We start from the raw sequence: 17,319 nt of genomic DNA, 5'->3' as shown, positions 1-17,319 counted from the left end.
CAGATAGAACTTCCATATGATCCAGCAATCCCACTCCTGGGGATATATCCAGAGGATTGGAAAACATCAGGTCAAAGGTATACCTGCATTCCCATGTTTACTGCAGCTGTATTCACAATAGGTAGACAACAGAACCAACCTAAATGTCCATCAGTGGATGACTGGATAAGGAAACTGTGGTATACATACATAATGGAATATTACTCAGCCATAAAAAAGCATGAAATACTCCCATTTGCAACAACATGGATGAGCCTGGAGAAAATTATCCTAAGTGAAAAAACCCAGGTACAGAAAGAGAAATACCTCATGCTTTCACTCATAACTGGGAGCTGAATCCATAAATAAACAAATGAATATAAAGAGACACAGAAAGAAACAAACAAACAAACAACAATCACAGTAATAGATTGAACTTTTAGAAAACTAGAGGTGGAAAACGGGAGGGGATGGGGGGTCTAATGAGGAATGGGTCAATGGACACAAAGAATGATTGTGTATTGTAATGATAAATAAGCTAACTATACTGATCTAACCACCACACATTCTACACAATTATTGAAAATCAACATTGTACCTCACATGTATGTATCATAAAAAATAAAATAAATAAAATAAAAATTAAAAATAATAAAAAAATAAATAAATGGCCCACCACACTGCCTGAAGTTGATTGATTCAGGAATAAGCACCTGACCCATGTTAGGCTAATAAAAATTTTCACAGGCATTATGAAGCTGAACATGTAAAAGAGATTCAGAATAGAAACCAGGTTGACCACGGTAGAGAATATCCAAATAGCTACTTATCCTATGAAGAGATGCTTATTCAGAAGAGATACGTTAGTCAGGAAAATGCTCATTTAAAACTACAATAAGCTCATTAGATTAGCAAAAATTAAAAAGTGTGACACCACCATGTTGATAAGAATATGAAAAATGGGTAGCATTAATTGGTTTAACAGTTTTGTAAAACAGTTTGGCATTATCCCTTAAAAATCAGTGACGGGGTTATACACACTGGAGAAACTCTTGCCCATGAGCACCAGGATATGACAGAATGTTCCTAAGGCATAGTTGTAATAGCACAAAACTCAAAACACTTGCCTTCAGTTTTTCATTCTTCTGACCTGAAGTGTGGATGTAATGGCTAAAGCCCTGGAAGCCATTGTGGATTACAAAGTGACCTTAAAGATGAGAGCGATACATAGAAGACAACAGAGCAGAAAGAAAGAGAAACCTAAGTCCCTGATGACATTTTTTTTTTTTTTTTGTCTTTTTTCGTGTCCGGCAATGGATCGCAACCCTCAGTGTCACGCCCGTACTGGACCGGGACCAGCAACGGGATCGCAACCCTCGGTTTCGGGCCTGCACCTCGCTCAGCCAGTGAGCAGGAACCAGTCTGTCTGTGGGATCCGAACCCTCGGCGGGAGCGCCGCTACGCTCCCAAGCGGAGCACTGTAGCAATGCACCACCAGGCCGGCCCCCTGATGACATTTTTAATTCACCATATGAACCTTGGACTGCCTATCTCCAGGATTCTTTTATGTAAAAAAAGAAATAAACATTTATCTTAAAAGAAAATAAGCAGAAACAACTATATATATTACGTACGTATTTCAAAACCAGGCTAAACAAACTCATATTGTTAGGGATATGTACACAGATGACAAAGCCTTAAATTAAACCAGTAAACAGCCAAGATATAGGAGCAAGGGGGGATTGGAAAGGGGGAGATCCTCACAGGAATATTTGGAGAGAGGAAGTACTCTTCTTTTCTTGGTCTGATAGTGATTGCCTGGGTATTTGTTTTATAATTTTTTATTAAACTGCATCTATTCTTATGTACTTGTTGGTATGTATATTATATTTCCCAACAAAAAAAGCACGTAAATAAAATCTGAAGCCCCACTTCACCCTAAGCAGGCATGAAGGCCTGAGTCGTGGGTTCTGGGCCCATGTCAGACAGTAGTATCTCCTCTTTCCTTGGCAACAACATAATGGGATTCAAGGAAGTCTTTTCCACAGTATAATGACTTTTTTCCCTGCTCTGTTGTTGTTACTAATTTTCCACCATTAAACCAGTTTTTCTTTCTATTTATCTTCTTAATTGACAGATAAAATTGTATACATTTATGGTGTACAACACGATGCTTTGATATTCTGTATACATTGTGGAACTGCTAAATCGAGCTAATTAACATATCCATTACCTCACATTTTTTTTTTGGAGTGAGAACAATTAAAATCTACTCTCTTAGCAATTTTCAAGTTTCAATTTTCAAAGCAGACTTTCTTCATTTCAAACTTAAATACCCTGTAGGACTGAACACTTATCCCAGAGAATATTCTGGAAGGCAGGTGGTTAATCTGAAAGAAGCCTGGTGCTCAAGACTCTGCCACAATATAGGATGGAGAGGTAAGCCATGTAAGGCTCACTGAGGGCTGAAGAACTGCCTATGAGGAAGTTAGTCATCGTCCTAGAAGTAGTGAGATTCAAACTGAATTTAGAAGGAAGCAAAATTCTTGAACAAACTAAGCTAATAGGTGACTCCAACCTGGTCAAACCCACCATAGCTGGATAGTCCAGCTCTTCCTCCTGACATAGCCACCTTTCACTACCACACAACCTCTAGCTTCCAGTCGAGAAGCTGTGTGACCTTAGGTGAGACACACAACCCCTCTGGGTCTGCCTCCTCATCTGTGATGTGTTAAAGTCAGGCTGGATTCTCTCTCCCTTTCCTTCCAGAGCTGAAGAGGCAGCGCGAAAGTGACAATGCTCATTCCCACAGAGAATCAGGAGAAGTGATGTCATTCAGGGTAAGCCACTTCCCTCCTGAGCCTTTTAATCCCCAGACCATTTACTTTCCTAGATGAAGAGAGAGAGGGATCTAATACCCCTGCAGTCAACTCTCACTGAAAGGAGCTGGCTTCTCCCAGAAATTGGAAGCCCTGTCTCACTCTTTAATTTGTGATTTGCAGACAAGACTGGGCTCCCACAAACCCCACTGAAGGCAGGTAAGTCATCCCAGTGAATTATGTAGAAAGAGAGAGTCTCTCTGTCTCTCATTTGTCATGATCACCTTCTCACACAAGCATCATATTAGGTAATATCTACAAAATAATAAAACCACCAATGGATTCCATTGGATCAGAAAACTCAACAATTCAGAAACTCCATGATCCTAATTGGGTTGTTTGAGCAAGAAGTCAAAACTGTTAGCCATCTGGAGAAGCTTTGAAGTGGACAGCTCTGAATTTCATCCAGGATCTCTGGATAAAACTGGGCACACGGTCTGGCCCTGCTACCTTCTAGGGGCCTGTTCAAAAGCGGGTTTCCAGCATATGCATAAAATTGGCTCAAGGAATGTTAGGTAATTGCATTTTCTATGAATTTCAGATCCCCACAGCAGCAATCTCCTTGGACCTACTCAGAAAGCAGGAGAAAATACTAACAGTGCTTCACAGAAGTTCCTCTCAGGAGCGCAAGGACCACTCCTCCCCTGTGAGGTAACGTAAATCCTGTAACTATATTTCATTGGGAGATAAAATGTATTCCAGAGATTATTGAATGTGCTCTCCAAATTTTTTAACATAATTTAAATTTTGTCTGTGTGACCTTTCAGACAAGTTGTTTATCTTCCCAAACTTTCAATTTTGTCTTCTGTACAAAGGGAATAGAAATATATATCTTGCTGAGGAAGTTATCAATAATAAATATGTCAAGTGCAGAGGACAATCGTTGGCATAGAGATATCATTACTCCCGTGACACCATACTGTCACCAAGTGCCCAGAGCACGGATGGAGAGTGGGCCCATCCTTCCTGAGGAGGCTGTCCTAGCTGGTGAGGTCAGAGAGAAAGACATCTGTCACAAAAGGCTTTTGAGAAGGGAATGTGGAAATGGATGTTATAGGAAGAGGGAGGTCATGAGTTGGGAAACACTGTCTCCAGGCCTCTGAGAGTCCGGCTGTGCTATAGCAATCCTCTCAGCCCTGTGGTCCCAGCCTGGACCTATTATTCCTGGTTTGCACGTTTATGACTCTGTAGCCTTTCCTGAGGCAAGAAATGAGATGCTAGAGTTGAGGCCCTACCAAGATTAATTTGGAAGGAAATGTTTTCTGACACACTGGGTAGAAGTTACTTCTTCTCTGGGCTTCAATCGTCTCTTCTGCCAAATGAAGAAAATGTAGTAGACCAGGTGTGTTCAAATCTCTTTTTAACAGTGGAATTCTGTTTCCAAACCAAATGAGTGGAAGCACCTCGTTGCTTACAAGTGTTAGAAGAACTGCTGCTTTGTCTGAAGCTGGGGCTGAGATGGCAGCACCCACCTGCTCAGCCTTTCCTTCATATCCCACCACTGTGTCCCCTGGAGGCATCTCTGGAAGGTTAAGGTTCTAAGGAGCAGGACTGGAAAATCACAGAACCACAAGGGTCTTTCCAGCTCTAAGGCTCTGTGTCTGTAAGTCTTGGGTCTCTGGGGGGAATCGTGGGTGCTTTCCACAAGCATGGAGGGGAACACAGTGAGCCACCAGTCCCACTGTCTCAGTCCCTGCTGAGCCCATCCTGACAGCCATGTGCATAGTAACCCTTCACACTGGAGACAAAAAGAAACCAATCACCAGATACTCATCTGACACAATGCTACATTGAAATGTAGGGCATAGGACAGATGTGGACACAGAAACTAACAGACAAGCTCAGGGTCTCAGGAATGCTCTTACTGTGTAGGTTTTTCCATTGAGACAATCATTGTCTTGAATAGATACAAGTTGTAGCTACCTCCCTCCAGGAGAGAGCTGCCAGATAAACGTATCCCTCTAGGCAAAAGAGGTCACTTCAAGCATGATGGTGTCCGTGCTCAGGCTGTGTGAACAAAGTTACGGAAGTCCAATGCAACATGTCCAAGAGCTGGACTGAAAGATTGTGACCATCTAGGGGAAAAGGTGCTATGGTTGGCCAATCACGACAGCATAAATTCTACTAGGTAGTGAGATATTGCTATAAGTTCATAAAGCATATGATTATTTAGAAATCTGAATTTGCTGGTTATTTAGTTCACACATTCAAACACTCAGAGTAATCTTTCAAGGAGCTTTAAAGAAACTTATATTTACAGACTTATGATTCAGAGATAGGCATAACAAAAAGAGTACTTGGAAATCATTTAGTGAAGCATGTCCTAAAGCATGGATTTTGTACTTCTAAATTTATATACAAAAAAAAGGACTGTGACTAAATTATGGAAAATGCTTCCACAAGGGAAGGAGTTATTAAGTCATAGAATAGAATAATAGATTTGGATGACAACTCAAGATGTATATACTAGAAAGTTCCAAAGTGAGTTATGGCCACAGTAAGGACAAATTTAGAAGAGATGTCACAATCCCAGCCCCATCTACAGCCCAGGCTGAAGGCATGAAACTTACATTTTGTGTCATGTAACTGTCCCTTTGGACAAAGCAGTTAACATGTAGGCTGGCTACGTATCTTCAACTTTTTAATTTATGTACTGGCTGCCAAAGGCGGCAGCTAGATAAGTCAAATTTTCTTTTTAAAGTATTTGAACTAAGAAACCCTGAAATAATTTTTTTGTTTCAATGGAACTAATGGTGATGGACCTCGATGAGGTGATGAGACACAGCCATGTTTAAGTCAAATTTATGAGGAAGCAGAGAAGATTTTAAAATGATGGGAAACTTATTTGACATAAGGAGAGAAAGGAGCAGACACTTGGAGCACAGAATAATCACAGTTACAGCAATGCTCTGGAGAAAAGATGCCTAAACTCCTGCCCTTAAGGTCCTGAGAATCTCCTTAAGTTCAGTAATGTACAACTTCCTCCCATCTTCAGTTTCCATTAGACCAGGTCAATGAGAGCAGGTCAAAGGAGATGCGAGCAACGGGCGAGACCAAGGTAGTCCGTGAACAAGCTACTGCTAATCAATAGATTTCACAGGCATTGATTTCTGCACATTTATTAGAATTGTTGATTATTAAAAATTTGGTGGAGCTGGTATTCTTTCTAAGTCTGAAGGACTTATGAGCCCTTCAGACCCATGAAATCCCCAGGATTAAAAGGTTCTGTGGAAGTTCTATGGCTAGTTGGAACCCCATATTGCACAAACAAGTCCTTAAATCCTGACTCTAGCCAGCCTCCCGGTGAGTCTTGGAATCCCTGATGGAGCAGCCTGCACCTCCACTCCCCAGAGGCATCATCCTGGAGAACAGAGCCCAGAGCAATCAGTAGCTGTCAAAAAGAAAGTGAAGAATCAAACTGATTTCTATAGAAAACTGGTTCTACCAAATACTCTAAACCCCTTTCCATGAATTACCTCTGGAGTACAGCAGCTAAGAGTTGGAGTAGAGGCTTATGCTCACAAAGGACCAGCATGGGAGAGAGAGCAAGCAATGCCTGGAGTCGTGACATGATGGTGTAAATCCTGGCTCCTGCACTTACAATTTATGCCTTGACAAGTCTCCTTAACTTTCTGAAAACTTGGATAACACATTTCAAGACTGAAACTCATAATGGCTATTCCAGGATTATCGGGAGGAATCACTAAGTTAATGTGAAAATGTCCAGCACAAAATAAGGGCCTCATAAATCTAATGATGGCCACAGAATCACTTTCTCTAGGGGTCTCTCAAGAAAAGAGATTGAAGACAGGCAATGACCTGGTTCGTAAGAAAGCAAAAATAGATTATGAAAGGACTCAGAAGTAATTGCTGAAATGACTGGGAATGTTTGACTTGGAGAAGAGACAACTGGATAAAAGTGGGTATTACCACCACCTGCCTTGGCAGAGAATGGTTTTACCCAACATGCAGTACCAAGAATAATACCAATGTGTGGAAGGTACAGAAAAAGCAATTTTTTTCATTGTCCATGTTTATGGGGTAGAAGTTTGTTGTTTCAATACATGCATACATTGTACAAAGATCTAATGAGAATAGTTAGCATATCTGTCACCTGAACACTGATAATTTCTTTGTGGTTATAACATTCAAGATCCTCTTTTCTGGCTATCTTGAAATACACAGTACAATTTTATCAGCTATTGTCACCCTAGAGTGCCAGAACCCTAGACAGACTGCCAGAATTTGCTCTTCCTATCTAACCGCAACTTTGTAACTTTGTACCAGTCTTTCCCCATCCCTCCCCCCCCCCGACCCCCTGCCCCTTTGCCTGCCTCTGGTAATCACTATTCTTCTGAGAAAGAGCAATTTGGCTTTCTCAACTGGCAGAATTTTCCAAAGGTAGAATGGCCATAAAGTCCCCCTCACATAAAGAATTAACACAGGGCCCTGCATCTGACAACTCTGGAGGCACCATTCACACCACAGTCTGTATGAATGGCCCTGCCTGGAGTTACTCAGTCACAGCCGGGAGCCATATGAGGCAGCCCTGGTGTACACCTGGGCCAGATGACAATTTGCTGAGAATATTCTAGAACAAAAGGATTCCATAATTGTCCCTTCAAGACTTGATAGCCTAAGGTTCTCTGGTCTCAGAGAATATTCCAGACAATAAGCAAGTGAATTTTAAAAATGCTGCCCCAAGGTCCAATTTCGTAGTGGTATAAACACAGGTAACAGCTCTTCACAGTAAATGCCAATTGTGGATTCCTAAGATGGTATATATTTTCTTCTCTCTCTGAACAGAAAATATCTGAGACATTCACGTAACATCTGATACTGAAGAAAGCAAAGGCCCTCAGTTCTGGGATATCTAATTCCATTCTCCTCTTCAGGCCAACCAGCTATATTGAGTCTATGACCGAAAGAAATCTCACCACTGTGACAGAGTTCATTCTCGTGGGCTTCACAAATCACCCTGAACTGGCAGTTCTGCTCTTCCTGGTGTTTCTCAGTTTCTATCTTGTCGCTCTTCTAGGGAATGTGGGGATGATTATTCTAATCCAAGCAGACATCCAACTCCACACCCCAGTGTACTTCTTCCTGATTCACCTCTCCCTCCTGGATGCCTGTTATGCCTCAGTCATCACCCCTCAGATCCTGGCCACACTAGCCACAGGCAAGAAGGTCATCTCCTATGGCTGCTGTGCTGCCCAGTTCTTTTTCTTCACCATCTGTGCAGGCACAGAGTGTTGCCTGCTGGCAGTGATGGCCTATGACTGCTATGTCGCCATTAGCAACCCACTGCACTACAACATGGCTATGACTCCAGGCACCTGCAGGGGCTTGTTGGCCGGGGCCTATATGCGTGGGGTGTCGGGGGCCATCCTGCGTACCATGTGCACTTTCACCCTCTCCTTTTGTGATGACAATGAGATCAACTTCTTCTTCTGTGACCCCTCACCCCTGCTGAAGCTCACCTGCAGCAGCATGACACAAAGTGAGATTGCCATTCTCTTTTTTGCAGAACTCATGTTCCTGGCCAATGTTACGATCATCCTGGTCTCTTACATGCTCATCATTAGAGCCATCCTGAGGGTGAAGTCTGCTGGTGAGCGAGCCAAGACCTTCTGCACCTGCACCTCCCACCTTACCACTGTTGTCCTGTTCTTTGGGACTCTTGCCTTTATGTACCCGAGAAGTAACTCAAACAAATCCCCAGAGGAGGACAAGATCATGTCTGTCTTTTACACTGTGGTCATCCCTATGCTGAACCCCTTAATCTACAGTCTGAGAAACAAAGATGTAAAAGCTGCATTCAGAAAAGTCATTGGTGAACTCCAGTTCCCAAAGGGTGTAGCTTCAGGCAAGGGTCATTCATCCTGACCCATCTTCTCCCCAGATCTTTATACTCTGATGGGCACCAACACCGTATGGTGCTTGCCCCCAACAAGGGACAGCAGGTGGATTTCATCAGCACCTGAGAAGAGGACAGGAGTCACCAGCCCTGAAGAGAAATCTGTGAGTTTGGAAAAGTTTGTTTGGATGACTCCCACCACCTCCCTCTTCTTTCTGGTGCTTGCCCCCAACAAGGGACAGCAGGTGGATTTCATCAGCACCTGAGAAGAGGACAGGAGTCACCAGCCCTGCAGAGAAATCTGTGAGTTTGGAAAAGTTTGTTTGGATGACTCCCACCACCTCCCTCTTCTTTCCTCTCCCTCTTCAACCCACCCCCAAACTCTCTGGGTTTTATGACTACTTTCTGACGTCTCAGAGCTAAACAAATAGCATAGTCATAAGTAAACTGATCACTACATCCAACCTCCCTCTCCCCATATCAGCCATGCTTGGGCTTCCAGCTGCTACTTCTTTATCCTTTCCTCACTGTGTTCATTGATACTGGATTTTACTCACTCTGGAAAATTACAGCTAAGAATCATACTAACAGGAGAATAAGGGGTTGGTTGGTTTGTTTGTTTGTTTGTTTATGTTATGGGTAACCTTCCAACTCATTATGAGGAAGTTAATAAAAAGAACCTGTGAACCCAGTAGAATTTCTAATTTGGTATAGAAAGAGTCATAGAGGAGAGAGGCTTTCTTTTGGCTTTCTTTTGGCTTTCTTTTGGCTACTCTTCCTCTTATGTTTTCTTAAATGGTTCTTAATATCTTCAAGACTACAACAAAATCCATTTCTCAGGTGACAATTCTCTAGATTCTGGATCTCCAATTCCTTCGTTTCTCCTATTCCTAAATACAGTGACTAACTCATGACAATTATTGCTTTCAATAAACTCGTTCACAGGGTCTACAAAGTCAGCAGTGGTAGACCTGTAGCAAATAGTTGTAATTGGTATTACCGTCTCAGGTAAAATTAGCCCCTATAATTAGAGAAGTAATTACTGCCCACATCAGATGGTGACTCCTTGAGGACAGGGTCCTAACTCTTTGCTTAATAGTCTCTTCTCTAAATTGCTGTTTCTGGTACACTGAAAGCTACTACACATTGATGAAAGAAATTAAAGAAGACAGAAATAAGTGGAAAGGCATCCACATTCGTGGGTTGGAAGATTTAATACTGTTAAAATGTCCATTCTGCCCAAAGTGATCTACAGATTCAATGCTGTTCCCATCAGAGTCCTAATGGCATTTCTTATAGAAAGAGAAAATAAACCTTAAAATTCAAATGGAATTTAAATTGATTCCTACGTTGTTTTTGTTGTTGTTGTTGTTGTTGTTGTTGTTTGTTGTTGTTTTTTTGGTGACTATGGTAAATGGGCTTGTTTTCTTGATTTCTTTTTCTGCTAGTTTGTTATCAGAGTAGAAAAATGCTACTGATTTGAGGGTGTTGATTTTATATCCTGCAAGATTACTGAAATTGTTAATCAGCTCTAAGAGTTTTTTGGTAGAGTCTTTAGGTTTTTCCACATATAAGATCATGTAATCTGCAAACAGAGACAGTTTGACTTTGTCTTTTCCAGTCTTGATGCCTTTTATTTTCTTCTCTTGCCTGATTGCTCTGGCTAGTACCTCCAATACTATATTAAATGGGAGTGGTGATACTGGGCATCCTTGTCTGTTCCTGTTCATTCAGGATGATATTGGTGATCGGTTTGTGATATACAAACCAATATGGCTTTTATTATATGGCTTTTATTGTGTTGAGATACTTTCCTTCTATACCTAATTTGCTTTATCATGAAAGGATGTGAAGAAAGGGGAACCCCTCTACACTGTTGGTGGGACTGTTAAATAGTACAGCCATTATGGAAAACAGTATGGTTGTTTCTCAGACAACTACAGATAGAACTGCCATATGATCCAGCGATCCCACTTCTAGATATATACCCAAAGGAATGGAGGTCATCATGTTGAAGGGATACCTGCACTCCCATGTTCATCACAGCTCTATTTACAATAGCCAAAATATGGATCAACCTAAATATCCATCAACAGACAACTGGATAAGGAAAATGTGGTATATACATATACAATGGAATACTATTCAGCCATAAAAAAAGAATAAAATTCTGCCACTTGCAGCAATATGGATGAGCTTGGAGAAAATTATGTTAAGTGAAATAAGCCAGAAACGGAAAGAAAAATACTGCATGTTCTCACTCATAAGTGGGTGCTAGGAAAGAAGAAAGAAGAAGGAAGGAAGAAAGGAAGGAAGAGAGGCAAGGTAAAGAAAAGAAAAGAAGACAAAGAACCACAATAATATGTTGAACTTTCAGAAGGAGAGAACAAATCTATATTTACTAGAGGTGGGAAGGGAGGAGGGAAGGGGATTGGGAAGATATTAGGTAAAGGGCACAAAGAATAATTACAATTTTTAATAATGAATATGCTAATAGTATTGATTGGATCATCACATGTTGTACACAGGTGATGGTAGTCAGCACTGTACCCCAAAAATATGTATAATTAATTATGCTTCAATTAAATATATATATATATATATATATATGTTCATATGGAAAAACAAAAGACCCAGAATAGCCTAAGCAACCTTGAGGAAAAAAACAAGCTGGAAGCATCACAAGTCCTGATTTCAAAATGTATTTAAAAGTTACAGTAAATAAAACAGTATGGTACTGACAGAAAAACAGACATATAGATTAATGGAACAGAATAGATAGCCCCAGAAATAAACCTACATGTATACAGTGAACTGATCTTTAACAAGGGTGCCAAGAGTACATAATGGGGAAAGGACAGTCTCTTCAACAAATGATGCTGGGGAAACTGGATAATCACACACAGAAGAATGAAATTGGACCCTCTCTTACTCATACACAAAAATTACCTCAAAATGGATTAAAAACTTAAATGTAAGACCTGAAACTATAAAATTCCTAAAAGAAAAAATAGAGGAAAATATTCATGGCATTGGTCTTGGCAATGATTTCATGGATATGCTACCAAAAGCATAGGCAAAAAAAGCAAATTTCTAAAATTATTATTAGCATATTCATTAATACAAATCATGATTTTTCTTTATGCCCATTACCCAACAAAAAAAGTAAAATTTGACAAGGGGTATTACTTCAAACCAAAAACCTTCAGCACAGCAAAGGAAATGATTATCAGAGTAAAAAGGTAACCAGTAGAATTGGAGAAAATACCCACAAACCATATATTTAATAAGGAGTTAATTTCCAAAATATAAAAGGAATTCCTAAAGCTCAATTATAAAAAAAATAATAATAGTAACTATATTTAAAAATGGGCAAAATGGGCCGGCCCGGTGGCGCACTGCTACAGTGTGCCGCTTGGGAAGCGCGGTGGCGCTCCCGCCAAGGGTTCGGATCCCACATACAGACCGGTTCCCGCTCACTGGCTGAGCGAGGGGCGGGCGCAGCACCGAGGGTTGCGATCCCGTTGCCGGTCCCGGTCCGGTACGGGCGCGACACTGAGGGTTGCGGTTCGTTGCCGGACACGAAAAAAAAGACAAAAAAAAAAAAAAAATGGGCAAAAGACCTGAATAGACATTACTTCAAAGAAGACCTACAAATGGCCAACAGGTATATGAAAAAATGTTAAGCATCACTAATCATCAATGAAGCACAAATCAAAGCCACAATGAGATATCACCTCATGCCTGTTAGGAAAGCTATTTATTATCAAAAAAAATAATAAGTGTTGGAGAGAATGTGGAGAAATTGGAAGCCTTGGACACTGTTGGTGGGAATATAAATGGTACAACCACTATGGAAAACAGTATGGAGTTTTCTCAAAAAATTAGAAACAGAACTACCATATGATCCAGTAATCCCATTCCTGGATATATACCCAAAAGAACTGAAATCAGGATCTCAAAAAAAGATACCTGCATCGCCATGTTTATTGCAACATTATTCACAATAGCCAAGATATGGAAATAATACAAATGTTTATCAACAGATGAATGGACAAACAAAATGTGGTGTATACATTCAATGAAATATCAGCCTTAAAAAAAGAAGACTGTCCTACCATTTGCTACAATATGGAGGTATGTGTAAAACATTACGTTGCACGAAATAGCTTAGCCACAGAAAAACAAATACTGCATGATTTCACTTATATGAGGTATCTAAAATATTCAAATATATAGAAGCATAAAGTAGAATGATGGTTGTCAGGAGATGGGGGGAAATGGAAAGTAGGATATGTTGTTCAGTGGGTATAAAGTTACAGTTACACAAGATTCATGAGTTCTAGATATCTGCTGTACAACATAGGGCCTATAGTTAACAATATGGTGTTCTGCATTTAAAGTTTACTAAAAGCGAACAGATATGATGGGGGAAGGGGAGAGAGGGAGCGGAAAAGAGGGACAGATACAGTGTCACGAAAATCAACTACAATGTATATTGAGAAGTTAAAACAAAAAAATAAAAGTTTATTAAGAGGATAGATCTCATTTGTGTTCTCACCACACACAAAAAAAATCAAAGGGACACAAGGAAACTTTTGGAAGTGATGGACATGTTTATTACCTTGATTGTGTAAGTGTATCATACATAAGCATATGTCCAAATTTATCAAATTTTATTTATTAAATATGTACAGCTTTTGGTATACCTATAAATAAGTTGCAGCTTTTGAATGAGTCTTGCATAATGTTGTCATTATTTTATTTGCATGTTATGGCAACTGCAAAGATTGAGGAAAAAAGTATTGTTCTTATCTTTTTTCTACCTCCTTACTGTGGATTGATTGAATTGTGTCCCCAAAGTTTATATATTAGAAGCTTAATTATCACTGTAACTGTTGAGGGTGGGAGATCCTATTATGGTAATTGAAAGGGGGAGCCTTGAAGAGGTGATTAGATTGTAGAACCATGCCTAGCGAATGGATTAATAATGGTGGGCAGGGGCGTGGTTCTGAGGGCTTTAAGAGGAGAGCACGTGAGAGGTTAGTTTCTCTGTTCTGCCATTTTCTGCCACATGAGACCCCTGGGTCACTGTTGCCACCACCAAGGCTTTCACCAAATGTGTTTCCTGAACTGTGGCCTCCCAGCCTCTGAAACTGCAAGCAATAAATTTCATTTTCTTATAAATTACCCAGTTCCGTGTATTTTATTATAAGCAAGAGAAACAGACTAACATATTCCTCTACACAATTTTGTAAAAATAAAATTTGATTGACAAGGGGTGTAGCTGCAGAAATGCATGGGATTTTAAAATAAAGATGGACTTGTGTCCTCTCTGTTACTCAATAACTGTGTAAATTTTTACAGTATCTTACCCTCTCCAAACATCAGCTTTTTCAAATAAAAAAAAAAAAGCACAATATTTCCCACTTAAAAGAATTGTTGTAAAGATCAAAGATGATAAAAATCAATTTGTAGGTTTGCATTCATCAGAATAAGCTAGGTTTGCTGTGGCAATAATCAGCTCCAAAACAAAGTTTTTATTTATTGTTCAGAATGCTTGCCCCATGCAAACTGGCAGAGGGTTCTGTTCCATGTAGTCACGGGACCCAGGCTTACAGAGGCTCTCCATTTTGTAGCTGTACTGTCTAGAACATGGAAACCCTTTAGTCGCCACAGCAGAGGACAAAAGACTACAGAATCACACATGGACCTCTACTGCCTCAGCCCATTGGTTAGAACTAGTCGCATGGTCCTGCCTCACTAAAAGGAGTCCATTAAAGCTAAAGGAGAACATGGAATCTTTGTTAAGCAATAATCTCTGCCACAGGGATTATGTATAGTTGCAATTATCGGCATTTGACAAAATCATGAATAATCAGATTACCTTTTAATTGTTCATATTATTTCCTACATATCATTTGTCCTGTGTTTAAGAGAAACAGTTCAATTTTTCACATGGTTACTATAGGAATAGTCATTTTGTACAGAATACCCTGTTCCACCTGAACAGATTTCACTGGAACACATGTGGGATTCTAAACCAAACTTGAATAATCAGGATCCTTTTCTGACAATATTATTAATGAAATGAAAAGTAGCCAAAAAGACTAAATGAAGCCAAAAATATATGAAATTAAGTGTCTGCTCAGAAAAACTACAAGATATGAAACTTGTGTTTTGCAGAAGGCCATGACTCCAGCTACATGTACTAGAAGAGTGGAGGAGAGAGAATAAAGAAGCCCATGTGTAAAAACGACGGAGGATGACCGAGGGAGAGAGAGGCCAACTCCCAGTTGGCTAATAGATTTTTTCATCAGAACATACCCAAAACAGAGCTCTTGATTCCCTACACCTAAAACTGCTTCCACCCAAATCTTCCCTAGTACCACTTAGGGAATCCAAAAATAAATAAATGTGGCCTATACAAACTAGATTTTTTTGTACAGCAAAACATAATAATAACGTTCTTTTTTTTATTGCTCTTGTTTTCTCTCAACCAACATCCAATCCACCAGCAAATTCTAACAGTTCTAACCTAAAAATGTACTCCATCTAATATGTGCAGGTGGCAGTGACTACTGTGCCAGAATAAGTGTCTAACATCCTGTGTTGGTGCTATTGCTGGGGCAACTGTTTTGTAGTTTTATAATCTTTTAGCATGTTTGATTCCTTGAAAAAATTAATAAAAGTCATAATTAGCAATAATATAAATGAAAAAGAGCATTACTATAGATCCTACTGATATCATAAAATATAAGGCGATGTTACAACCATGACAACAAATTTGACAACAGAGGAAATAGAAAAATTTCTTAATAAGCATAACTTCTACAAACTAAAACAAGAAGAAATAGAATCTTAATAGTCATACATCTGTTAAAGAAACTGAATCTGCAATTAAGAGCCATCTCCCCGCAACCCAACCCCAAAAAGGAGAGAGAAAAAAAAAAAAAACCCAGGTACCGATGATTTCTCTCAAACTTTTAAGGAAGAAATACGAGTTCTATATATACTTCTCCAGAAAATAGAAAAGGAAGAAACAATGCTCAACTTGTGGTTTGTTTTTTGGTTTTGGGGTTTGGGGGGGGGGTTTCTTTGCACAACTAGGAGTAGGTATCAACTTGTTTTTTTTTTTTAACTAGCTTTATTGAGGTTTAATGATGTAAACTAAACAGCACATTTAAAGTGTACAATGTGATGAGTTTTGCCATATAAATACACCACTACCACAATCAATATAAAGAACATATCCATCGCCCCAAAAGTTTCATTCACCATTTGCTGTGGATTGAATTGTGTCCCCCAAAGTTCCATGTATTAGACACTTAACACCCACTGTGACAGTGTTAAGAGAGTAGGAAACCCTACTGTGGTAATTGAAAAGTGGGGCCTTGAAGAGGTGATTAGATTGTGAGGACTATGCCCTAGTAAATAGATTAATCCATTGATGGTTTAATGGTGATATATACTCCATGATTTCATTCATGGGCGTGGTTCTGAAGGCTTAATAAAAAAGAGCCAAAATAAACAAATAAATAAGAAATAAAATAAAATAACCAAATAAAAAAGCCAGTGAGAAGTTTAATCTCTCTCTATCTGCTCCTGCTATATTCGTCATGTGATATTCTGCGTTGCTGTAGTATTACCACCAAAGAGGCCCTCACCAGAGGTGTTCCCTGGATTTTGGACTTCCCAGCCTCCAAAACTGTAAGCAATAAAAATTGTTTCTTTATAAATTACCCTGTTTCAGGTATTTCTCTTATAAACAACAGACATGGACTAACACACCTATGTAATCCGTCTTTCTCACCCTCCACTCCATACAAAAAGTTATCTGCCTTGTGTCATTATAGATTAGTTTGCAAATTGGAATTGAAAGCATTTCCTCTTCTTTATTCAGCATAATTATCTTGAGATTCATCCATGTCATTACATGTGTCAATAGTTCCTTTTTATTGCTGGGTGGCATTTCATTAAATGTATGTGCCAGAATTTGTTCATTCACCTGTTGATGGACATTTAGATAGTTTTCAACTTTTGCCTGATACAAATAAAGACTTGTACATTTGTGTACAAGTCTTTGCGTTGACATATAATGTCATTTCATTTTTCTTGAACAAATAACTAGGAGTGGAATGGTTGAGTTTTATGGTAGGTTGGATGTTTAAGTTTTTAAACAACTGCCAAACTATTTTCCAAAATGGTTTTCCATTTGACATTCCACCCACAATGCATGACAGTTCCAGTTTTTCAATATCTTTTATAACACTTGGTATGGTCAGCATAAAATTGTATAACTTTAGAAAATCATTTGCCAGTTTCTTATAAAGTTAAATCTACACCTACCATATATCCCAGTAATTCTCTGTCTTTAGTATATACTCAAGAGAAATAAATGCATGTTCACCCAAAAAGACTTTTATAAGCATGTCCACAGCAGCTCTATTCACAATAGCTTAACATTGAAAATGACCGATTGCAGATGACATGAACCTATATATCGAACAGCCCAAATCATCTACAAAAAAACTCTTAGAGGATTGCAGATGACATGAACCTATATATTGAACAGCCCAAATCATCTACAAAAAAACTCTTAGA

General features: G+C 39.4%; 1 protein-coding gene across 1 annotated transcript; it reads left to right on the top strand.

Moving 5' to 3' along the window:
* The first annotated feature begins 7,775 nt into the window (after positions 1–7,775).
* Positions 7,776–8,744, top strand: LOC103589508 (olfactory receptor 9I1-like). Its single transcript, XM_008571514.1, has one exon. The coding sequence runs from the start codon at positions 7,776–7,778 to the stop codon at positions 8,742–8,744; it is 969 nt and encodes a 322-aa protein (XP_008569736.1).
* Positions 8,745–17,319: the final 8,575 nt, after the last annotated feature.

Source organism: Galeopterus variegatus, unplaced genomic scaffold (assembly GCF_000696425.1).
Source record: "Galeopterus variegatus unplaced genomic scaffold, G_variegatus-3.0.2 Scaffold694, whole genome shotgun sequence".
NCBI lineage: Eukaryota > Metazoa > Chordata > Mammalia > Dermoptera > Cynocephalidae > Galeopterus > Galeopterus variegatus.
This window is presented reverse-complemented; position numbering and strand designations above follow the sequence as displayed.